The 26,304-nt window shown below is 40.7% G+C and overlaps 1 protein-coding gene and 2 long non-coding RNA genes across 3 annotated transcripts in view; 2 read left to right on the top strand and 1 right to left on the bottom strand.

Moving 5' to 3' along the window:
* Positions 1-1,393: 1,393 nt before the first annotated feature.
* On the top strand, positions 1,394-18,366 carry LOC123333589. Its single transcript, XR_006550964.1, has 3 exons — positions 1,394-1,506; positions 9,695-9,778; positions 18,308-18,366. It is a non-coding gene; the product is annotated as an uncharacterized LOC123333589 (long non-coding RNA).
* Positions 18,367-18,999: 633 nt separating this feature from the next.
* Positions 19,000-26,304, bottom strand: part of SLC49A4 (solute carrier family 49 member 4) — an 86,996-nt gene continuing 79,691 nt past the window's right edge. Inside the window, exon 9 of the mRNA XM_006044215.4 lies at positions 19,000-20,057. Within this exon, the coding sequence (XP_006044277.1) occupies positions 19,942-20,057 (116 nt within the window). The 3' untranslated portion in view covers positions 19,000-19,941. The remainder of the gene's footprint in view (positions 20,058-26,304) is intronic.
* Positions 19,945-26,237, top strand: LOC123333588. Its single transcript, XR_006550963.1, has 3 exons — positions 19,945-20,080; positions 21,182-21,309; positions 26,012-26,237. It is a non-coding gene; the product is annotated as an uncharacterized LOC123333588 (long non-coding RNA).

The following is a 26,304-nucleotide window of genomic DNA, read 5'->3' as shown; positions in this document are numbered from 1 at the left end:
GATTGTTGTTGTTTAGTCACTAAGTTGGTTCCTACTCTTTTGCAACCCCATGGACTGTGTAGCCTACTAGGCTCCTCTGTCCATGGGATTTCCCAGGCAAGAACATTGGAGTGGGTTGCAATTTCCTCCTCCAGGGGATCTTTTCAACCCAAGGACTGAACCTGTGTCTCCAGCATTGCAGGTGGATTCTTTACTGCTGAGTCATTGGGGAAGACCTAGTCAAAAGATTACCGTTCATTAAAGAAAATCAGACATCTAAAGTTAATGAATTTAGAGTTTTTCTGCGTATGAGAAGATGCAAGAGTAGGCTTATTGAAATCATTCCTTTGTATGCACCTTAACTATCTAGGGCCAGTATCTCAATTTTCTCCGTCTTGAATCCCCTCAAAGTACACAACTGGGGGCAGCTGCAGTGGCTGCTGGCTTGATGGCCACAACATCATTAGTTTACTGATATGGTAGCAAATATAAAAGTATGGAAAATATGATTCTGAGCTTCTCAAAATATACCCTAGCTTTCTTTGGGGAACAAATGGTACCAGCCCAGTAAATTACGCATGAAACAGTTCTGTAAGACAGCACTTCTGGAAAAAACCAAAGTCTCCCATATAGGGCCTTCCCATCTCCATTTATCTAAACTTGAGAATTTCCACCCCTCCCACCACCCCTTCTGTATGATCAGGCCACCCAAAATGGCTGTTCTCTTGCTCTCTGTACATCCCCTGCTCAACCAGTGCCTGCTTCACTCACGCCCCACTCACATGACTGACCTTCCTACATTCTTGCCCCGGGCCCCAGGTAATGATTGTTCTAATCTTTAGATCAGAACCTCTCCACCCGACAGCTTATCAAAGGGGTGGTACTGGCTGTGCTCCCCGGCTGGTTTCCCAGGTAACCAATGGGCCAATTTGACTTCAATTCCCCTTTAATTAGTAATCTGCCCTTGCCCCGGAGCAAAGCCCACCGCCAAGTCCTGTCTGCGGTCTGCCACAAACACGGTGGGGTGTTGCTCCAGGACCTTGCTTCAGACATGCAAGCTCCCCCATCCATTAAATCACTGATGTCTCTGTTGCTGACTCTGGGCCTTTTTTTCAGTCTTTAAGTTGGACAAGCACTGGGTTTGCAGGCCTGCGGGGTGCAGCCCAGTACCTTCCCGCATCACTGCCTTCTTTCTGCCTCTTGCTGGAATTCAGAATTGATCAGGCCTTTAAAGATCATCAGGTCCAGTGTTTTAATGGAAGAAACAACTAATGGGTTGAATCAGGGCCCATGCCCAGGTGTGTGGTTTATGAGAAGTGAAGAAAGAACAGAAAGGAAGAGTGGCCTCCTGTTGCCTCTCCTTGTTATTTTTTCCACCTGAGCAGAATCCCTGAAATTAACTCATTTGCTGGTGGACCTTAATGGGGCTTATGACACAGGAAGAAACAGAATTTCGTCTCTGCCTCCGCTTCCTGATACACACACCCCAAAACCCTTGGAATCTCTGAAGGACATGTCTTTTGTATGGTATGGATGGCTATGGGCTGGGGGCTCCTGGATAGCCTCTGAATGGGGGGGGGGTGGTTGCCAGGGGAACCAACCAGCTGATTAGAGGGCTGGCCCATCGCCCCAACCTCCTGGAAAGGTTGAGCTAATCACTAAGGGCTAACGATGTACTCAATTGTGCCTGTAATGAAACCTCCATTTAAAAAAAAAACAAAAAAAAACCCTCTAACCAAAAGGTTTAGAGAAAACACACTTCTGGGCTGGTGAACTCTCAGAAGTGCTGAGAGGACAGTATGCCTAGAGGGGTCACGGAAGCTCTGTGCCCCTTCTCCCATGCCCTAGCCCACTCATCTCTTCTAGTGGCTGTTCCTAAATTGCATTCTTTTATAACAATGTAGTAATCTGGTACAGAAACTGTTTTCCTCAGTTCTGTGAGCTGTTATAGCAAATTATCAAACTTGAGGAGGGGTTATGGAAATCTCTGATTTACTTTTTTAATTGAACTATAGTTGATTTACAATACTGTTAGTTTTAGGTATACAGCAAACTGATTCCATTACACACACACACACACACACACACACACACATATATATATATAACATTTTTATATTTATACACATAATCTTTTTCAGACTATTTTCCATTATAGGCTATTAAAAGATATTGAACATAGTTCCTTGTGCTCTATAGGAAATCCTAATTGTTTAGCTATTTTAGAGGTAGTGGTATGTATCTGTTAATCCCAAACTCCTAATTTATCCCTGCCCCCCTTTCCCCTTTGATAACCAAAGTTTGTTTTCTATGGCTGTGAATCTGTTTCTGTTTTGTAAATAAGTTCATTCGTGTTATTTTTTAGATTTCACATGTAAGTGATATCATGTAACACTTACCTCTGTCTGACTTCACTTAGGGTGGTAATCTTTAGGTCCATCCATGTTGCTGCAAATGGCAATATTTCATTCTCTTTTATGGCTCAGTAATATTCCATTATGTATGTGAATATATACACACACACCACATCTTAAATCATCTACTGATGAACATTTAGGATGCTTCCATGTCTTGGTTATTGCAAACAGTGCTGCTATGAACAGCGGGGTGCATGTATCTTTTCAAATAGAAATTTTAATCTTTTCCAGATATGCCTAGGAGTAGGACTGCTGAATCATATGGTAACTCTATTTTTAGTTTTGTTTTTTTTTAAAGGAACCTCCATACTGTTTTCTATAGTGGCTGCATCGATTTACATTTCCACCAACAGTGTAGGAGAGTTCCCTATTCTACACATCCTCTCCAGCATTTATCGTTTGTAGACTTTTTGATTGGAGAAGGCATTGGCACCCCACTCCAGTACTCTTGCTTGGAAAATCCCATGGACAGAGGAGCCTGGTAGGGTGCGGTCCATGGGGTCGCTAAGAGTCGGACACGACTGAGCGACTTCACTTTCATTTTTCACTTTCATGCATTGGAGAAGGAAATGGCAACCCACTCCAGTGTTCTTGCCTGGAGAGTCCCAGGGACGGAGGAGCCTGGTGGGCTGCTGTGTATGGGGTCGCACAGAGTTGGACACGACTGAAGTGACTTAGCAGCAGAAGCAGCAGACTTTTTGATGATGCCATTCTGACTGTTGTGGCTTGATATCTCATTGTAATTTTGATTTGCATTTCTCTAATAATTAGGGATGTTGAATGTCTTTTCAAGTGCCTGTTGTATGCCTTCTTTGGAGAGATGTCTATTTAGATCTTCTGCCTATTTTTTGATTGGGGAACCTGTGATTTATATCCTTTCAAGGGTCAGAAGCAGAGGTGACAACTTGGACTTGTAACTGGAGTCTTAAAGAGGAAGGAGGAGAGGGGAACTCCTATGAGACTGAGCCCTTAACCTGTGGGGTTTACCCTATTCCAAGCAGTTATTGTCAGAGTCGAGTTCAACTGTTGGTGACTGCTGAGAATTAGAGAATTGCTTGGTGTGGAGAAATTCACACATTTGGTGTCACAAGTGAGTGTAGAGAAGAAACAGGTTTTTCTATTGTTGTTTAGTTGCTGAGTCATGTCCAACTCTTGCGACCCCAAAGACTTCCGCCCACCAGGCTTCTGCTCCTCTATCCATGGGATTCTTAATACTGGAGTGGGTTGCCATGACCTCCTTCAGGGGATTTTCCTGACCCAGGAATCAAACATGAATCTCTTATGTCTCCTGCATTGGCAGGCAGGTTCTTTACCACTAGCGCCACCTGGGAATACTTGTCAGGAGTTAAAAGTCTTCATAACTGAACCAAGCAATTCTCCTTCTAGGTATCTTTTCTAAGAAAATAATCAGAGAGTAGAAGGAGGATAAATATGTAACAACAACCCCAGAAACAGCCTTAATGTCCAACAGTAAAAGTAAATACTTTAAATATAAAATCTTCCCTTGTCATGGGAAAATGTCCATGATATGTTAAGGATATAAAACAAAAATACAGTTATGATCTGTTCTATACTAAAATCATTTATAGCAAGATGTAAATAAAGCATGATACTTTTCCATATCTCAAAAAATGAAGACTTTGGAACCTTCAAGAAGAGAACAGGACTATTAATATTTGATAACTACTCCAGGAAGGCTAAGGAAACCTTTCCTTCCAAAGTCTAAAGGGTATGTATGATTCCAAGTTTTTCCAAGAACAGTCTCCTCACTACCTAACCTGGGAAGCGCTTGCTTTGAAACTATTAAAGTGCTTCCATGTTTTTGTGGTGACTCTGAACCTATCTTCATAGCTTTTGCTGCTTGTTCTTTTGTTTTAAATGCTGCAAAGGCAAATCCCTTTAGATCACCAGTAGACTTTTAATGCAGTGTGCTTATGCAAACATTGCCACACTTCCTAAACACAATCCAGTTGTGATCAACATTTTTGGGAATTAACTCCTATGACAAATTAGAGACAGTATTAAACATGTAAGGATTTCATAACTATCATCTTACTCAGAAGGTCAATACATTTTTAATTTCGAATACTGATTTTTTTTTTTTAAAGGAAGACTCTGAGAGGGATATAAGGAAGGAAAGGAAGAAAGCAAATAACACTTATCAGGCAATCCAAATGTGCCAGGTCCCTTAGGTTCATCACTTTATCCCATCATCACAAAATGTACAGGTAACCCTCTCTTTTACGTTAGCTTTCTTTTTTTTAATGGATGAGAACACAGGAGCTCCAAAAGTGCTGAAGGAATCACCAAAGTCTCGGGGCTGGTCAGTGAAGGATTGGCCTATCCTGTCCTGCTCCCAGACTTTTGTTTTGTTTTGCCACCACATCTCGCTGCCCAAATACTTAGGGAGCTTTGGCTCCACTTCTATTGCCATTTGGAGTTTGATTAAAAACAAAATGCAGACCATGTTATCACAAGTGCTTTCAATACACATTTATTTCAAAACCACAGCACAGTAACTATAATGTCAACATAACCATATTTCCACACTGAGCAGGAAATCACCATTCTCGTGTGCATCTCCCAAGAAGTGGGGGCTGGCTCAGAGGCTCCGTACTGTGAGTAATGACTAGAACCCCCATTCTGAACTAGGAGTTCTAAACCATTAAACATTTAATTACCACTCTGGCAAAGCAATGCACATTACCATTTCTAAAATGTAGCAGCACAGAGATTTTAAATGCATCTTTATTTTTCAGAGTCTTCAGTATTCACAATGTGTAAAATGAAGCGGAGTTTTAAATAAAATGCTATGCCAAAACACAGTTCCTTAAAAAGACCCGATGAAGAGGAAGGAAAATCGCATATGAATAATATTTATCAGTGCTTACAGTTGACATTAACTATAGTTTGAAAAGAATAAAAATACTCAAGACTTCAACATTCCCTTACAAAAGTATACTTGGCAATAAAATAAAAATCTATAAAACCCCAAATATTACAAAAGTAAAATGCAAAAAAAATCTTTTTATTAAAATGTAACATATTTACATGGTAAGAATTATTTTAAACTGCACAGAACACTCAGAAGTTGCGATGAGTGTCAGAGGGGAATTTATCACACACACTCAACGTTTGGACAGTTGCATAGGCCCACCAGGTCAAAGAGCCAGGTCAGCAGATACACACATCCCCTGGCATGACAGTTCAGTGAGGGCAGATTTTAAGCCTCCTCCCTGCAACCTATTTTTGCTGGAGAAGGCAATGGCACCCCACTCCAGTACTCTTGCCTGGAAAATCCCATGGACAGAGGAGCCTGGTAGGCTACAGACCATGGGGTCGTGAAGAGTCGGACATGACTGAGCAACTTCACTTTCACTTTTCACTTTCATGCACTGGAGAAGGAAATGGCAACCCACTCCAGTGTTCTTGCCTGGAGAATCCCAGGGATGGAGGAGCGTGGTGGGCTGCTGTTTATGGGGTCGTACAGAATTTTTGCACTGTGTCTCATGCTAGGAGAACATCTTCCCAGGTGCATGGGGTGTCATGTGAGGGGGAGCACCTCCTGGCAGGAAGCCTGTGTGTTAACTGGATCTTAGTGTTGCTATTTAAAAGTCAGGTTCTGGGAGGAATCTCAAGAGATCATCTGGTCTATCCTCAGTCCTTTGGGACCGCCCCGGCCCCTTCTCTAACTTAGAACCACAGAGGCAGGGAACCTGCCAAAGCCTGCTGGAGGACTCATTCATGCTGACAGTCAGAACTTCTTTGCTCAACTGCAGCCGTTTCAGCCAAAAACCATCCTCAGGGTGGACCAGATTCCAACAGGCAGAGACTCTGCTCTTCCACAGAATGAAAGGGAGTCAGGGGCTTCAGTGCAGCCTGGGGCTGGGAGGAGGGTCAGGGAGGGCAGGGACGGCAATGAGACTCAACCCTCCAGGAAACCCGAGGAATGGGGGAAGATGAAGCCTCTACGGCACACCAGGACCCCAGTGTGGGTTGTGATGGCCATGGGACTATTGCTCCCATGCCAGCAGCGGCCTGTGCTCTGTGTCTGCAGCCATCCTGCCTCTGCTTGCCTTCCTGCTCTGACAGTCCTGTGTTGCAGAGCCACGAAAGCCAGAGAACTATAAATGGAGTGAGATCAGACCAGACACACTGTGCCTTGAAAACAGAGGGAGAATAAAAAAGCACTTAGGCTTTCAGATTTTTTCAGTGATTTTTGTTGGATGAACTTTCTGGTTTGCTTCCAGGAATGTGACTGAGAGGGTGGAGGCAGATGGAAAAGTCTGAATGGAGTAGGGCTTGCTGATGTCCTTTACTTGGATCTACGTCCACTTGGACCTCACGTCCTTTATTTGGATCTAAGGCCACTTGGACTACCCAAGATTTCTCTGCATCGAAGAATTGATTTGAAAAGTAATGACTTGGACAAAGCGCGTAGAATGCAAAAGGGTACTGAAGACATGAGAGACGGCGGATGTCTAGATTCCCACTGCTTTCTTGGAGAGGAACAGGAACCTTCGCTCTGCCAACCAGGGCTTCCGTGAGGGTGGTTCCAGATGGTGGGCTCCCCCTTCCAGTGTTCCCACCACCCTGGAGTGTGAAGGAGGGTGATGTGCGAAGACAGTTCCTACCTCCAGCTCCCCTGCAAATCCTCTGCCCTGACTTGCTCTGCTTGTCTCCCCATTTTTGGACCACCTCTCTCCTGCCTCCATTCTTTAAAAGCAAAAACTTCTAAGTGCCAGGAGGATGTGGTTCTGGAACAGATGACAGGGTAGGTTGTGGAATATCCATCTTTGGAGAGCTGAAAGAGCAGCTGGTCAGACAGTGCAGGCGGGATATGCTTGGAGGCAGGAGGTTGGGTCAGTTGACTCTGAGAACAAGCCGGTTTCAGGGTTCTGTATTTCAGCATCTGCTTCCACCACAACTCCTTGTCTCCACACCTCCTCCTCCACCTTCACTCAGCAGACATATTAACAAATGCCTGCAGCCTGGCTTCTAACTCCTTCAGTGGGGTCTCCATGCTTCCATGGCCCTGGCTCCCTCTTGCTAGAAGGCTTTTTCATCTGCCTGATCCCATGTCTGAACACTAGTAGATCTGAATGCTTTTGGAGCTTGGTAGTTTTCCCTAAAATTCTTCCATTTCTTTTCAAGCCATCAAGACAGATTTCTCTGTCTATCCCTTCAAAAGCTGTCTAGAGGGACTTTTTTACTCTATGACAGTTACACATAACTATATACATTGATTAGGGACAAGTATGGGTTTCTAATGGCCCAAGAAAACAAGATTTAAAACATATCTTTCCAAACAGATTTAAGATCCCATAGACAGTCATAGAAATAAGCTACAAACAGCCTTTAGGGGGTATTGCTAGCTTTGAATTACTGTTGTTATGAATGAACTCATCAGAATATGAATCTCTGTGAGGGCCAGGATGCTGTCCTATTTGTTTCTGTATCCTCAGAGCCTAGACCAGCACTCAGCACGCAGCAGAAGCCTCAAATATACTGGTTGAATTATGAGATCCAGCTTCCTCCATCCCAGCCCTCCTTCTATCTTTTTAAAAAATACAGTCTGCCTCTCCCAGCATTTAAGTGGTTAGGATGAAATCCCTGCCTGGCTTTATTTTAGAATGTTCTATTATGTTCAAATTGTATTATAAAGTACTCAGAAGCAAAAAGATCACAGTCTGCTATAAGATAAAAGAAGCAATTTTGTAAAAAAAAAAAAAAAAAAAATTAAATCTTAAAAAAATGAAATAAATTTCAGGATCTAGATAACAAAGAATTTACTGGTAAAGGTATACTGATAAAACAGTGAATAGGTAAGGGAATCAGTAGCTGGTTCATTAGAGTAACCTTTCCCCCAGTTAGAAGGAAGGACAATTACAGGCTTCAGAATGCAGCATGGAACTGCATGTGCCTGGGGATCTTTATTAACCTTGAGTAAAAAACAACAAACGCGAAGGGGTTTCTGCATTCTGAGATAAAAAAGGGTGAAATGTCAGGGCTAAGATATCAATCAGTGTTTCTTCCCCTGAAAAGGACAAGGGTAGCTGAATTTCTCTGGGACGTGGGGCAAGGATTCTGGGGCACAGACTGAAAGGACAGTGGGTTATGGAGGGGGATGGCTCCACTGGAGACATTTACGTCACGTACTGAAATGATTTCTCAGCAATAACTTATTGATCTGGAAGAGCACTGCAGCATGAACTAGTGAGTTCAGGGAGGGACTGAGAGGAAAGAGACCACCCAACACACACCCTCCATTTTAGCTGGAATCCAGCGGGACCAGACAACTGCCCCGACTCTTCCAGGCCCCTTCTCTGAGTCACAGACCTTCCTTGACCTTATATATGTGAAGGTCAAGGAAGTGATTTTGTCTGGGACTTGTGGATGCAATCTTGTGGATGAGGGAAGAATTTTCCTAATACTTAATTTTCATAAGCCTCCAAAAGATTTATTTCTGGTGAAGAGGAAAGTAAGTTTGGAGATGGAGATACTGGCAGTAAATAAACCCATCTGCAGAACTGAAACTTGCCCTTTGGAGCATCTTTGGGTTTCTGAAAAGCCTTAGAAGGCCAGGACTGCACTGAGATGTCATTCAGTCGTGTCTGACTCTGTGTGACCCCATAGACTGTAGCCTACCAGGCTCCTCCGTCCATGGTTTTTTCCAGGCAAGAGTACTGGAGTGGGGTGCCAGTGTGGCTTACATTTACTCACAGGTGGACGCATCCGAAGGGCCCCTACAGAGCCTCCTGCCCCCAAAGCAGCCCTTCTCTCTCTCATGGGCTGATGTCCCAACTTCTATCATTAGAAACTCTTTGTTTTGGGTGTTTAGTCTTTGTTCTCTGTTGAAACTTAAATTCCTTTTAGAAAGGAAATGCACAAGGTCTTATGAGAACTGTATCTTGGTGTGTTTTTATTTGTTAAGTCTTGTTTTCGGAGGAAGGTAAAGGTGCCAACAATCCTCTCAACCTTCTAAAGGAATAGTAACCCACTCGCCAGACATGGATGATGGGAAGGTTTGGGATTCCTCATGCAAAAGTTGATTCAGTGCTCCCAGAGAGATCCAGGTTCTGTAAATTCCAACGGAACAGAATACCTTCCCCTGAAACCAGTCATGGTTAATGACAGTATGAGAAAAAAAATTTGGGTTCCAGATACTCATAATTATTTGGGAAACTCTCGTTGGTTTCTTTTAATTGCTAGTTCAGGAGATTATTATTTTTTTTTAATCTTTCTAAAGTGTCCTGAAAGGTAGAAACATCCCTTGTTTTTCCGATTCTCCTTCACAGGCACACACGTAATTACTCTGTATACAGAATGAATAAAAGGGTGAATGAAGGAAGAGCGGATATGTCTATGGCCTGAGAGTTTCTGTAAGTGCCCGGCACCTATAACATATGACTAATGGGACTTTCCTTATAGAAGATCCTTGTTTGTTTGAAAAGGTAATGTGTAACTGAAAGGACCAGTGTAAAGGTATTGCATGCCTGTCATTGTTTTCTACTTTCTGTTTGGTCTGTGTGTGACCAAACAGGTGCATATCAGAAGCTATAAAACTCTTCAGCAAACAGGACCATCTACTTGACCCTTCTATTTTAGAGGTGAGGAAGCCAGGGTCCAGAGAGAACAGGTGATTTTTCCAAAGCCCCAAGGTTCTCAGCAGCTGCCCTGAAGAGAGAGACTGAGACCCAGGCCTCCAGACCCCCTGGACTTTTGGTTCATTTCCCTGAAAGCTATTGTACCCTTGTTACAATCTCAGTGAAGCCTGGTTTCCTAACACCTGGATACAGATCAGACCTGACCTGCTGAACCTCCATGCTCACCCTATAAAAGATCTGCCCAGCTCTCCTGGCAGAATCTGGCTGTTAGAGATGACACTGTTGCAGAGCAACTTGCAATTCTGCAGTGCTGCAACTCTAGAAATATCAGTTCAAGGATCAACTTTACCATCTGATCTGACAGCTTGATTTCTACAGGTGCAAACTCACTGCTGACTCATAATGAATCAAACCAAACCAAAGGATGGGTTTCTGGTCTGGCCTGATTCTGGTGAGCAAATGCAGTACTCTGACCTGGCTCCTAGGATGCTATCTCAACAGCAGATGAGATTTTCTCTTATCGCATTTGATAAATTTAACAATCCTTGGGTTTCATATATAAAGTCCTTTGGGGAAATAAACAGCACCTATAGCTTCTCTTCTAGCAGAGGCAAAGAAAAAGCCATGTCTTCTTGTTGCTGAATGTGTGGTCTGTGTGTTCACGTATAGGGACTCATAAAAGGAGGACCACTGTGCACACAGGTGGCTGTATGTCAGTCACTTCCTAATACTTCAATAGAAGGGAACTGAATTTCCAATAGAAGGGAACTGAACTGGAAGAGACCTCAGAGAACACCTCTGTTCACTCTGTCACTTCAGAGCTGTGGATAAATGAGGAATGAAGGGACTTGCTCAGGGTCAAACAGCTGAAGATACCAGGCCTGGCAGCAAGCTGGGCCCTGGGGCTTCTAGGCCAGGGCTCTTTTTCTGTCCTCTCTAGTCTAGTTCATGATGAAATGGCTCTCTTCAATAATAGTGACAACTCAGATAATGTGGCTCGCTTCCATGCATAGTCTGAAATAAGTAGGAAGATACAATCAGAGAGGGAAAAGCCGGATGGGGAAGACGGCAGGAAAGAAAGTGACCGAACAGGGTTCCGATCTCGTCCTGCTACACTCATCAATTTTACTGGTTGCTTGAAAGTTACAACAGCTAAGGGAGGTGACAAGAAAAACACATTACCAGAACCTTAATTAGCTATTATGATTATTTTTAATGGGATTGTATAGGTTGTCCTCACAACTTTCTGCTTTTCACAGCATGGCATGCTTCTGCTGAGATGGGGGCCAAGCAAAGTGTCAAGAAAATCTGTTTGGATTTTGGGGGTGGGTCATTCATTTTCTTCTCTCATGCGGCATGGACCTGAGTTGGTGGCATTTAAAACTGACTATATTTCCAACAAGAAAACCAATATTGCACATTGAAATTCACCTTTAAACTTGAGAATACGATAGAGCTTGATGGCACATAACCAGATGGCACGAAACCATGAAATGTCTGTTAGCCGCTGCTACGTTTGACACAGATTCATCTTAGAGAAAAGTAAGGAGCTCAGAAGCTCCTGCCTGAAGTGTTAATGCCAACATGGTCTCAAGAAATAGTTCCCGAGATGACTTGATTTTAAATCCTAAGTTTTTATACTTATGTATGTAAATGCATAGAAAATTTTCTGAAAGGACTCAGAGAGATTACTTCTGAAAAGGAGAATGGATTAACCAGCACGTGTTTGGAGGTAGACTTCACGTTATATTTCTGTCCTGGGTATTAATTTTCAAAAATTTAAAAAGAAAGATATTTTACTTAAATTATTTCTGGTTTACACATTGATCACTTATGGAAGGAATGCTGGTCTAGGAGTCAAGTGATCTGCTAAAACTTGAGCTGTGTCATGTAACCTAAGGGATTCTCTATTTACTTATTTGTAAAATGGAGTGGTTGGATTACATTATCTTTCTGATTCTACAGTTCTTCCAGGTAAACGGGAAGAAAGCCAGTCTGAACTAGATGAAGTCTAAATTAAATGATAGTTTTGAAAGTATCATTTTCTAACATTAGTAAATCAAGTGTCTCCAAGTCATTCTTGCTGTTTTGATCAAGACTACAGAAGCCTTGCTCACAAACTAAAAGAGCTGGGGTGTGTGTGTGTGTGTGTGTGTGTGTGTGTGTGTGCTCAGTTGTGTCTGACTCTTTGCAACCCCAAGGACTGAAGCCCGCTGGGCTCCTTTGTCTGTGGAATTTTCCAGGCAAGAATACTGGAGTGGGTTGCCATTTCCAGGGAATCTTCCCGACCCAGGGACTGAACCATGTCTCTTGCATCTCTTGCATTGACAGGCAGATTCTTTACCTCTAGCACCACCTGTGGGGAGCCCCAAGAGCACTGTACTGTAGGGCTGATCTGGTATTCCTTCTGGAGCCTCACAATGCACCAAATATAGCATGTTTGGAGCTAAAATGAACTCTGTTCGTTTTCAAGGCAAACCATTCAATGTCACAGTAATCTAAGTCTACGCCCCAACCAGTAATGCTGAAGAAGCTGAAGCTGAACAGTTCTATGAAGACCTACAAGACCTCCTAGAACTAACACCCAAAAAAGATGTTCTCTTCTTTATAGGGGTCTGGAACGCAAAAGTAGGAAGTCAAGAGATACCTGGAGTAACAGGCAAGTTTGGCCTTGGAGTACAAAACAAAGCAGGGCAAAGGCTAACCGAGTTTTGCCAAGAGAACGCACTGGTCATAGCAAACACCCTCTTCCAACAACACAAGAGAAGACTCTATACATGGAATTCACCAGATGGTCAATACCGAAACCAGATTGATTATATTCTTTGCAGCCAAAGATGGAGAAGCTCTATACAGTCAGCAAAAACAAGACCAGGAGCTGACTGTGGCTCAGATCATGAACTCCTTATTGCTAAATTCAGACTTAAATTGAAGAAAGTAGGGAAAACCACTAGACCATTCAGGTATGACCTAAACTAAATCCCTTAAGATTATACAGTGGAAGTGACAAATAGATTCAAGGGATTAGAACTGATAGAGTGCCTGAAGAACTATGGATGGAGGTTCGTGACATTGTACAGGAAGCAGGGATCAAGACCATTCCCAAGAAAAAGAAATGCAAAAAGGCAAAATGGTTGTCTGAGGAGGCCTTACAAACAGCTGAGAAAAGAAGAGAAGCAAAAAGCAAAGGAGAAAAGGAAAGATATACCCATTTAAATGAAGAGTTCCAAAGAATAGCAAGAAGAGATAAGAAAGCCTTCCTCAGTAATCAATGCAAAGAAATAGAGGAAAACAATAGAATGGGAAAGACTAGTGATCTCTTCTAGAAAATCTCTTCTAGAAAACGGGGAAGGAAATGGCAACCCACTCCAGTGTTCTTGCCTGGAGAATCCCAGGGACAGGGGAGCCTGATGGGCTGCCGTCTACGGGGTCGCACAGAGTCAGACACGACTGAAGTGACTTGGCAGTAGTAGCAGCAAAGGAACATTTCATGCAAAGATGGGCACAATAAAGGACAGAAATGGTATGGACCTAACAGAAGCAGAAGACATTAAGAACACATGGTAAGTATACAAAGAAGAACTATACAAAAAAGATCTTCACAATCCACATAACCATGATGATGTGATCACTCACCTAGAGTCAGACATCCTGGAATGTGAAGTCAAGTGGGCCTTGGGAAGCATCACTACAAACAAACCTAGTGGAGGTAATGGAATTCCAGTTGAGCTATTTCAAATCCTAAAAGATGATGCTATGAAAGTGCTTCACTCAATATGCCAGTAAATTTGGAAAACTCAGCAGTGGCCACAGAACTGGAAAAGGTCAGTTTTCATCCCAATCCCAAAGAAAGGCAATGCCAAAGAATGTTCAAACTACCACACAATTGCACTCATCTCACATACTAGGTAAGTAATGCTCAAAATTCTCCAAGTCAGTTTTCGACAGTACGTGAACTGTGAACTTTCAGATATTCAAGCTGGATTTAGAAAAGGCAGAGGAACCACAGATCATATTGCCAACATCTGTTTGATCATTGAAAAAGCAAGACAGTTCCAGAAAAACATATACTTATGCTTTATTGACTACACCAAGGCCTTTGACTATGTGGATCATAAGAAACTGTGGAAAATTCTTAGAGATGGGAATACCAGACCACTGTACCTGCCTCCTGAGAAATCTGTATGTAGGTCAGGAAGCAAGAGTTAGAACTGGACAGGAACAACAGACTGGTTCCAAACTGGGAAAGGAGTATGTCAAGGCTGTATATTGTCACCCTGCTTATTTAACTTATATGCAGAGTACATCATGAGAAATGCCGGGCTGGATGAAGCAGAAGCTGGAATCAAGATTGCCAAAAGAAATATCAATAACCTCAGATATGCAGATGACACCACCCTTATGGCAGAAAGCAAAGAAGAAAAAGAGAGTCTTTTGATGAAAGTGAAAGAGGAGAGTGAAAAAGTTGGCTTAAAGCTCAACATTCAGAAAACTAAGATCATGGCATCCAGTCCCATCATTTCATGGCAAATAGATGGGGAAACAGTGGAAACAGCGACAGGCTTTATTTTTTGGGGCTCCAAATCACTACAGCTGGTGACTGCAGCCATGAAATTAAAAGACACTTGCTCCTTGGAAGAAAAGCTATGACCAACCTAGACAGCATATTAAAAAGCAGAGACATTACTTTGCCAACAAATGTCCGTCTAGTCAAAGCTATGGTTTTTCTAGTAGTCATGTATGGATGTGAGAGTTGGACTATAAAGAAAGCTGAGCACCAAAGAATTGATGTTTTTGAACTGTGGTGTTGGAAAAGACTCTTCAGAGTCCCTTGGACTGCAAGGAGATCCAGTCAGTCAATTCTAAAGGAAATCAGTCCTGAATATGCATTGGAAGGACTGATGCGGCAGCTGAAACTCCAATACTTTGGCCACCTGATGCAAAGAACTGATTCATTTGAAAATACCCTGATGCTGGGATAGATTGAAGAAGGGAGAAGAAGGGGATGACAGAGGATGAGATGGTTGGATGGCATCACTGACTCGATGGACATGAGTTTGAGCAAGGTCTGGGAGTTGGTGATGGACAGCAAAGCCTGGTGTGCTGCAGTCCATGGGGTTGCAGAGTTGGACACAACTGAGTGACTGAACTGAACTGACAGTTAAAATGGATTGATGTGTTTTCATCATTTCTCCAAGTGTGCTGAAATGAATTCCATGTTTTGTCTCATTTTTTAGCTGTTTTTTAAAAAATTATTTCTCCCTTGTTGCATGAACAGAACAGCCAGGGTATTGTGGTTTTATGCTCTCTTTCTGAGTGTTGGCTGAGATGGAAAGCTACTGTCTGAAATGTACCAGGTTCAAAGGCACAAGAGAAAGACTACACGCACAAGCTTAGTCCACATTCTGAAAGTACAGCAAATATTAACTAGGGAAACTTGTAACAGATCTTTGTAATTCCCTTCCCATTGCAGGGGAATATTCTAATTTCTAAGATCTGGCTGTGAGAACTGTTAGGTTTTTCTGGATTTGCTTGTGTTCTGCTCATGCTATCATCCTGTTCAGGAGAGGACAGCCTGGGTATCTGGCTTTACTACTAGCCAGGAAAGAGACTGAGTTTTTAGCTCCAGGTCTTAGGGAGGGGTTAAGGGTAAAGAAACCTGTGTTAGGGAGTCAGCTCAAGGAAACAGAGACCATGATGGAGCTGAGAGCAGATTCGTGCAAGTGTTCAGAAAACTGAGGTACAGGGCAGTGAGGACAAGTAAAGAGGAGCCTCAGGAAACTTTTATGTGAAACAAGGGGTTGGTGTTTCAGTCCTGACCAAAAGCAAACTAAAATTGTTTATAAAAGAAGGGTGGTTTAGGGGAGAGATTTAGGGCCATGACAGAGGATGAGCTGGCTAGATAGTATCACTGACTCAATGAACATGAATTTGAGCAAACTCCGGGAAATAGCGGAGCACAGAGGAGCCTGCATGCTACAGTCCATGGGGTCGCAGAGTCAGAAATGACTTGGCGACTGAACAGCATTCCCTGTACTCTGCCCACAGTCTCTATCATTCCCATCCCCTAGCCAGAGGTGACACTCTCAAGGGTCTCTTAAGGGCTTTGGTATTAGTCCCTGGAGGCCATCCCCTAAGTCTGAGGTTCCAACTGAACCAGGAGGTGACCTGGAAGGACATGAGTGTTTAGAGTGGCCAAGATGTCTGCCTACTGAGCAGAAACTCATCACTATCAAGCACAATGGATGCTACTAAACATGCACCTAACTCTCCCTGTTAAGTTTTGTTATGGGATGGTCCAACACTCTCCCGCCTCAGTATTGTTTATATTTCCCAACAGACTAGCAAACTGTTGATAATATGGAAATAAACTTTTATACCATTCTTTTCTGTATGATTATAATCCTACAAAGTGGAATTCTATTTTTCCTACATTTAGAAATAGATCTGATGAAATATCCTCATAGTTTTCTATATGTTTCTTTTTTAATAGGACACTTTCTTCATATCATAGCTTTTGCATTTGTATAGTAACAGTATTTCCTGTATTTACTTTTTCAGGGACAAATGTGAAATTAATGTGATTTTTAACATTAATTTAAAGCAAATCTACTATGCATTTGCATTTGATCTTGTTTAAAATGAAGCTTGTACTTATGCAAACAGCAAGATGAATGCCTAGATTTTAATAAAAATAGTAAAAAAAAAAAGAATTAAAAGATGAGACGGGAATTCAATTCCTCAATTTAAAATCTCTTAGCTTGAATCTCTCATTAGAAAGGCTTCATAAAGACAAGCTTTAAGCATTCTCAATAATTAAACATGAATGTATGATCTATGTTAAAACATGGCCCTGAGGCTATATATGCTTAAATATACAAAATGGTGCTTGACTCCCTCTTGTTAGCTTATTAGCTCTGTCCTCCAGTGAAATGCATTTGTGTATCTAATTGCTCTGTATCTCCACTACACACCATATTTAAAAAATGCTTCTTCCCATAAACTGAAGTATTCTCTGATAAGCCACAGGGAACTTACACTATATTGTAACATGTCCTTACCAATTAATACTGCTACTGACTTTGTTTATGAGGACCAAATTATTCATCAGAAACTTCAGATCCTGTCTCTCACTGCAGGCTAAGGCTTTAGAGATGTTAGAACACCAACAGGATAGCGAGAAAGAAAATACACAGATTTTACTTAGAATCAAGCAATCACCTCATTTTAAGGGCATTTTACTCTTAAGCCCCATCGTTTCTGAACATGAAAGTGTATTCATGAACATCCCGAAGTGTACACAAATTAAGCTCCATATTCTGTGAGGCAGAGAAAAACACTACTTTGGGAGTCAAAGATGAGGGTTATAGTTAGTTTTACTTTTGTCATTAACTAGAATTGTGACCTTTCACAAGGCCCTTTATCTCTCTGGGACTGTTTCTATAAATTATAAAATGAGTGCTTGGATTAGTAGAGGGTTAAGTTTTTTTTAATTATAAAATTAATTAGGACTCTTTAATGTTTGTTTATAAAGTGCAGAGATAACAGCTGTTCTTCTGATGGATGTGAGAAATACAAAAAGTAAAAAAAATTTTTTTTTGGAAATACACAGATTAGAAAATAATGTGTAATCCTGCTCTATCAGGTTTGGGATGTGAAATTTTGATCACTTAAAAAAACTGCTGCAGTTTGTGATTAGAACAATTATCTGCTGGAGGGGTTAAGCAGAAGTAAATGAGACAGACCCATCTCATCTCATTTCACATATGCTAAAAACAGTGATTGATGCCTGGTACAACAAAGGTATTTAAAATCACCGCCCATTTGGGATGTCTTTGAACTAATCAGTCATTTAGACAATACTTTTAAATGCTATTTTTCACTTTGTGTTAAAAATATAATTAACCATAATTAAAATGCTCTACATGAGAAGTCTTATAGCTAAATTTTATATAGGAATGCCCTCAAACACAACAAATCTCACTAAAACCAAAAGCATCACAATTCTTCCCTTGCCTTTCTAGCCTCATTCTAAACAGGAGGGGGTGGTGGTTATTTTAGCACCTGGGTCATGGCCTGGCTCTTGACTGGCTTTCAGTTATACTGAAGAATTCTGCTTTCCTTTCATTTTTAAGAAGAATGACCAAGTTAAAGGGAACTAAGCCTAGCTTTCATAGGTTTTCTTCTCTTTAGCAAGTTCCTTCAGTTCTGGCTGCTGAGTTATTAGCAGGGAGGTTATAAAGGGGGATGGTCTAAAGCTGACTGAAGACAGATGTTAAATTTGAGGATTTCCTTACTTTCCAGGTTGCACAATTTAGGATCTTAGAAGGCTGGCGGTAATAGTCTCTTCCTCTAGGACGGAGGTGAGTTAATGCATAGCCTTCAACTTACCAAGGGGGAACGGAGGGAGTATATGGGACTATGTGTGATGGTGTGTGCACATGTGTGCAGGTGAGTCGATCAAATGCTGACCAGGTCCCCTTAACCTTACTTCAGCACCCCGGCTAATGGAAGGAGCTGGCTTACACTCTGCCTCTCCAGGAAAAGATAACTAAAATAGATACTTAGCTGACAAAAACTGTACTCACATCCTCAAAAAATAATAAATATATATATATACACATATATAGTTGACAATGACGATACGGTTTTAAGTGAGGAAAAAGGAGAAGGAATTGGAGGAAGCTGAAAACAATGAAGGTAAATATTATTTTGGACTTTTTGAGAGAGTATTTGATTTTCTTGCATGAGGAGAATTATGTAAATCTGAAGAGTGGTAATACCATAACCCCACGAGAGCATATTACTTTATGTCATAGTGAAATACATGTCTAAGAGCTGTCCAATGGGTGTTATTTTTGAAAAAGCTGTCATTTACAGTAAGAAGGCAGGAAATGGCAAAATACTGCCCTCTCCAATATACTGACTCCATATAGAACTGAATTTTATACCCTGAATGGAGATACAAGGAAGGAATTCAGAAATCACTCCACAGATTTGAAAGTTTCAAGGCTATAAATTGTTATTTTCAAATAAGGGTTATTTAATAAAATGCAACCCTGGTAAATAACAGCTGGTGCTGGATTTCCCATCCCATGCCACCACACATATATCTGCCCAAAGACACAGGATGTAATGTGGGATTTGTCATTTCACTTTTCACAAAGTGCTAAATTGGAACGGAATTACATTTTTTCATACAGCATTTAATGCAACTATATTAAACATTTAGTCACCTTCAATATAAACATTTAAGAGCCTAGTAGATGAAACTGTATTTCACAGAAACAAGAATAAGTTAAGATCGAGACACAAAGTATGCGCTCTGAGGTCACTAGAAAGCAGCTGACCACCATAATTAAGGTGGCCGAAGCTTTCCAGTCTACTTACAAATCAGGAGTCACATAAGAAATGGCTTTATTAGAAAAAAGTGTAGTGTACATGTGGCTAATTTCTATCATTGAAACACCTCTTGGCTATTTTATAATTAAAATCTGATATAGGGTTTAAACTTCTTTAGAAGTTAGTGGCATTTCTTCCTATTCTGATATGTGGCTTAGGGAAGGAGCTATCTTCATGTGATAGGCACCCTTTATTCCTTTTCATAACTAAAATGAACCAATCAGTAGCTTAGCACTGGCACAAAACATAGAGGGAATTACCTAGGTAGTGCTTTCTGGGTAAGCCCACACTTCTAACCCGACTCCGGCACAGGTATGTCACTGATGCAGTTTTAAATCCACTATTATCACTCAAGTTCCACATTATTATGACCCAGTAGTAATTAAATTAATGTGGTTGCCTGTAACCTAACAAAACCTCTGAATGAAGTTTCTCTCTTCTCCTTTTGTTTTTTTTTTCCTGTGCAATTCCAAGCAAATGTGCAGTAGGCAGTGTTGATTTCCAGTCTCCTTTTAAACTCCTTCGAGTCTGTGCTATTAAACTGAGACAACCACATCAAGATACAGTCTGTCATAGGATTCCCTGAAGCACAGAATGAGAAGGAGACTGAGCAAACACGACCCGGGAAGGCACCAGTTGAACCAAGACAACTCTGCAAGACAAAAACATGCACTTGTAAGCATTCACGTGTCACCAGCAGAATGCCACTTGTATGCTGGCTGCAACCTGCTTGCTTTGCATTCAAAAGCACTTAAAATATGCACTTATAATAAATGTGCCCTGGGACGCCTGAAAACCGGCTTTCAATAAACAGTGACAAATTTGGAGTCTAAGTGATGCATGGAATATGTTACAGGGCTTTCCTGTGGATATTTTTAATCAGTATTGCTTATGACTTTTCATCAGTTTAATCCACCTTGGCTTCAGTGGCAAGATAAAACAAAACAAATCTTACTTCAAAGAAAAAAAATCAATAACCTTTAAATGTTAGTTTGTTAATTATATATAAAGTGCCCTCTATCACCATCACTCTTATCCTTGTTTTGAAATATCTGATGGATTAGACAGACAAAAAAATCACCTGAATTAAGATAAAACTTTTATATTTTGGGGGAAAGACATACCTAACTCTCAGCAAAAAATCATACAGTAATCACAGTAAAACATATTATATATATATAATACGTAAAACATTATAAAATGAATCCTAATTCGACCCTGTGAGATACTACTGAGAATACTTTGGTTTCTTTCTAGTCTTTTTCCCCTACCATCAGAATGGTTATGTATGATGCCAATTACCAGAAAATTGACAGAAATCATCTAAACAGGCAATTCAAATAATGATGTTTTTGATTGAATGGAATTGAGAATGCGCTTCTTCAAAAATGCTCATTCATGAATTCAGAACTCTCCGACAGGCCAATCTTGGGTCTCTTGTTACCAAAACACACATGCTGCCCAGCCCACTGTGCTGTCTCTGGCTGCTTCCTCTGGCTCCAGGGGCCCTGGAGCCATGTATCTGTTCAGCTTCCTTCTATCCCGACCCCTCTGTCAGTCAGTTCTGAGGTTTTGGTGTAGAAGTGAGCAGTTTCTTGGCACAAAGAATCTGGTGGTGGTGGTGATGGAGGGTGGGTGGGGTGGTTAACTTCTCTAGTTTAATATCATTCAGCAATTTCAATTTAAAAAACAAAAATGAAGGAAATATGTTTCCTAGTACATTTTTTCCTTTGGGCACTGCTATACATTTTATATTTTCCCTCTCTGTTTCTACAGAATGCTAATACTGCCTTAATCTTCAAAAATCATCCAAAAGATTCTATGCTGCTGCTTTAGATTAATCCATAATTCATATGGCCAAAAGAGCAATTTATGCTCAGGAATGGAAATCAGAAAACCAACCGGTAAGAAAAGGTGCTGTAACACTTTCTTTCACCTGGAATATGTTCACAAAAGCAGCCTCCCTAACCTCTCCATTTCTACATTTTAAAAGTCAGACATGCTATTCTATAGCACGCAACAAAGATGTGTATTTCAATGGTATTTTTTACACAAAGCTGATTTCTGTCCTTTATTTGGACTGACTATAATCTAAATACTCAGAAAGGCTGTGATCTTTGGGATCTTGTCTTTATTCTAATATTCCCTGAAATGGCATACGCAGCATTTTCTGCTTTTATATTAACCAGATAGCCTCTGGATTTCTGATGATAATTTTAACAGGCAAAAAGAATCAGTGGAAAAATAAGAGAAAAAAAAAGCAGCAAAATAGAGATAACAGCATAGCATTTATACGAAAAGTGAGCGTTTCTGACTTTAAGGTCAAATTTAAAATTTGCTTAAAGCAGTAGCTCAGGAAGTACATCACTTGACAAGAAATCTACATCAAGGACATTTTCTAAACCTTACAGACTGTATTTCATGGGAACTAGAATAACACACGTGTAACAACGATCAACTTGTCCTAGCTCTCATTAAACCTAGAAATTGGTCAAATATTGCCAAAGCAGACCTTTATTTCATCAGCACTGTAAAATGATTCCTTCTACCTAGGTTTAGATGAAATTTCTAGAAATAACTTGAAATTGCTCTTCAGTGTCATGGTTTGTTGGTTGATGTTCACTACTGAGCACACCTCTCACCGAAAAGCCAAGTCCATTCTACACTGAGTTCATCTGGCTTACCCAACTACCAGTGTTCTGAGAAATTATTGTTTAGAGAGAAGAAGGTCAGGGAGGAAAAATTCTGCATTTTCCACTGAAAACCATTCACATACACCACAGCTAAAGTGGCTCTGATGTGCAGGAAATGGCTTTGCTTAAAAGTTTGACTTGACTTGGCAGGAGTGAAGTGAACTGTGGTTCTCTGAAGTCCAGGGTCACATGACATGATTAAAGCAACAGAGTCCTTTTCCGTCAAAACTGTCTTTGTATCTTTTAAAGTGAGCACGGTTTTTCAACACTCCTTCCCTTTGCCTTTCACTAGAGAGCATATAAATTTCTACTCCAAGGCTCGTGATTTGCTTCTACATTTCTGCTGGTCCTTGACCATCTCCTGTGCTGCAGCCTGAGGACTCTGTCAATTTACAAATTTACAGTGAGACACGTGCTATGTTTCAGGGCTCTGCACAAAATGCTGAGGCTCTGTTGGGACTGAACTAATTAGGATGAATCATTCTACTTCTCACCTCATCTTTCCCTGCAGTGATGCCACACTTTCAGTTTCTACCACCTTCAACTTATTTGTCTGATTCCAAATAACTTGGAATAACACACTTTCAAAACCAGCCTTCTACTTACTTTGTTGATTTAGCCAAAATATGGTGATTTAACAAAACTGTCTTCACTATATCTCAAGAGAACCAGTTGACACCATGATTTCACAGTGTAATACTCCCTTCACCCCACATTAATTACCTAATAGTTACATTAATTACACATTAATTACCTAATAATTACCATCACATTGCGTTTTTATTCTTAGATATAAAATGACTTCTCACTAGTACACATCTGTTGAACCTGTTCTCCTGGAAACCACCTGACAACACCTCCCTCCTCAGCACACAACGCAGCCTCAAATTCATGGTTGGCTACTTCAAAATGAAAGACTGAGTTAAAAACCTTTAATGCTTTTAGCCAAAACTTGTTGCAGAGCTTCTAGAACAACAACAAAACCCAGACAATACAAACTACAGAACGAGCTACAAACTATAAAAATAGAACATTAGAATACATTTTAGAGCATATAAAGAATATAACAGCATTCTCAAATGGATTTTGTATGTGAAGTCATTAGGATAAAACATCACTGTGCTATCTGAAATAACTCACTGAGATTTGCAAAGCAAATATTATAGAAAGCAACTCAGTTTTGCAAATATGATTATATTAAGGAGCAAGTAACATTTTTTGAAAGTGACCCTGAAAAACCTAAGTCAGACAAACTCTAAGAAATCTTTGATAGGGTCCCAGGTTCCCAAAGCAGAATCAACACAGAACAGGGGAAACTCTGTGACCTAGGGCTCCACGTAAGTCAAGTGGCATTGGTATAGAAGCCCATGTGACATTCATCATCCATGATGGCAATGGTTATAATCTGCAGGCAAATCAATACTAGAGCCTATCTTGCCAGGCAAAGCACTCTAATGTGGTCATTTTGGGTTAGTCTGTATGGCTCTGAAAAGCCACATCTGATGTAGTCATCTACCAGATAGCACATGGTGGGGAAACAAGAACTCTGGTCAGGAAGTTTAGTACTGCCTTGAGAAGTGATCTAAAAAACCACCGATCTTTATGATGATTAAAAATCAGACTCTCCAATCATGTAACTAATAGCTGAATTCTGACATATAACTAACTTCTGGGTGAGTTTTTCAAATTTAAAATGACTAAATTATGACATTCAAACACTGGTTCTAATGGAAGGGAATTTATCATATTTATCATTTAGCATACCACGTTGTGGAACTAAAAGTTTAGGAAATAATTTTACATAATTGTTTTCAGATTTGTCATTTCTGTATCATCACACCTAGACTATAAGGCATGTTGAATTTTGCTGTGGGACTTCTGGGGGCGGAGATCAACTAATCATAAGGGAAAGAATCTCAACAGAGTTTTCATATTTCTAATAACTTTTTAGCCTTAGAAAGTTGTGGGGTGTGGGTTTGTTTGTATTCCTTACACACACTGAAAAATAAGCATATAAAAACATTTAAAAAAAAATAGAAGCCTAGATGTTTAAATTCCTATCATCACCAGAAAGAAAAAAAAAAAATTATCCACAAAGGAAAAAATTATCCAGAAGGAAAAAAAAAAATTTAGTGAGTGCCAGTCATGCCCTGGTCAAAGCTCTTTCACACTGATTTTCTCATTAACTCTAAAATGTCAAAACATACTGAGATTTTTTTTTTTTTTTTGGTCCTGAAAATCGTCCTGTTTGATTAATTTTTATTTAAAGTTTTATTTTTCACAGTAGTCATGGAGTTTAGGCAGAAACCTTTAACATCTATCTATACAGATATGTGTAAGCACATGTGATCAGAAACCAACCCAAAAGAGGGAAGCTTTCTTCCCCCAGCTAGATAAACCCTCGATCATATCAGTGAGATAGGAATTAACAGAAACGGTGCTGTTTCTAACACTGCCTGTGACAAAGAAACACAAATGTCTGCTTGTATCTGGTTACCAAGAACCTGCAAAAGGAGGAGTGAGCACTGACTGACCTACAGACGCCTATCTCCGCTGAACAAATCGGAGGCTGCCACATGCAGGAACCAGGAGAATGGCAGAGACTCTCTGCTGGCTGAGCACAATGGTAGGAATGCACTGGCCTCCTCCACAGTCAGACAGCGCAGGAGTGGTTCCTACCTTAAACTGACCAATAAATACATGTCTCATATTCTATAGGTCATGTGCAAGAGGTCTGTTAAGGGTAACATGATCTGGCATCTACTGTTGATGTTTTTAAATGCTGGGAAGACACAGCAATTTCCATTCTAGAGGAGAAACCGTGCATGCTCAGCCAAGCTGTAAGGACTACTCAGCCCACCTGTGTCTGCGAGCTGGAAAACCATTTCTAAGGGCAACAGCCATCTCTGTCAACTGTGACACTACTGAAGTGGGTTAAAGCTGATAAAGTAATAACTGTGAGATGATTCCATTTAGAAAACTAACTGGGGGCAAAGACTTTACCCTGACACCTGGTGATGGCATTTCCTCTAATGGAAACACACGTTTCCAGGAGGACAGTGAACAGTGGTCTGACCTGATTAAGATTGCCTTCGAAAATATTACTGTCGTTCATAGGGCAAACCAAATGGATATCAGGTTTAGCAAAGCTGAAAACTTCTTTTCCTGAATTACTGATTGACAGAAATGATCTAGTTTATTGTTAATTATAGTAAGAAATTAATATAGCATTTGGATTTTGCTGTGAGGTCCAAGTGCTCTGCCAAAAGCTGTCCAAAGCTCAGGGAGATTTTATTTCATCAGCTGTTCAAGTTTCAAAAATGTATTTTTGAGTCAATGATGTTATTGTCACTATTATTTCAATTACAAGCCTGTGAGGATTCCTGAAAACAATTAGGTTTCTTGAATTGTCACGGTTCAGAGCATTTCTTATATTTGAGTCCTATAAATTAGATTCTTACATGTTCAAATTACCCATATTTACCAGTATCTGATAAGTAGTTAAGAAAACATCAACCAGAAAAAAAAAAAAGGTGGTAATATTCATTTGTTTAAGATGAAATAAAATGGGACAGAAACCTAGTAAAAATTAATACAAGATTTATATTTACAACTCACAAGTACAAAATAAAAAATAAGACATATAGAAGTATAAAATAAGTATAAATCTTTATTTTAACATGCGAAAAAGAAGCCTAAATAATTGGGCCCCGATTTTCTAAACCAGGGAGACAAAATCTGGACTGCAGAAAAGACAGTATCAGAGAAAGCCAAGCAACTGCAAAGCAGAGTCACTACAAAGCTGCCGACCCCAACACCGTGGGGTCTGCCTTCAACATGCCCAGTGAGCTTTGCAGCTGTTCCTGCAGCAGTTCCTCCCACCCCCTCAAAAGCTATTTCATTCTCTCCTTAGGCCCTTTCTCCACTATCTTCTCACAAGCTCATCATAGATGAACTGGCTTCGAAGCAGAAAAGCTGATGACATCAAGAAGGAACTCTCCCCGAGCAATGTGCCTGGCAGAGATGTCTGCTTCTAAGGCTTGTACACTGCCTTCTCTCCACCTCCTTAGGTCCAAGGCGAACTCCTCCACGTGGGTTGAGGACCCTAATCCTTCCTTTTGTGAGGGCCTCCCTCTTCTTCAAAGGCATACCCCTGGATTCTAACTTTAACCTTCTTTGCACACTATACCTGCACTGACCAATTCG

This window comes from Bubalus bubalis, chromosome 1, assembly GCF_019923935.1.
Source record: "Bubalus bubalis isolate 160015118507 breed Murrah chromosome 1, NDDB_SH_1, whole genome shotgun sequence".
Lineage (NCBI taxonomy): Eukaryota > Metazoa > Chordata > Mammalia > Artiodactyla > Bovidae > Bubalus > Bubalus bubalis.
This window is presented reverse-complemented; position numbering and strand designations above follow the sequence as displayed.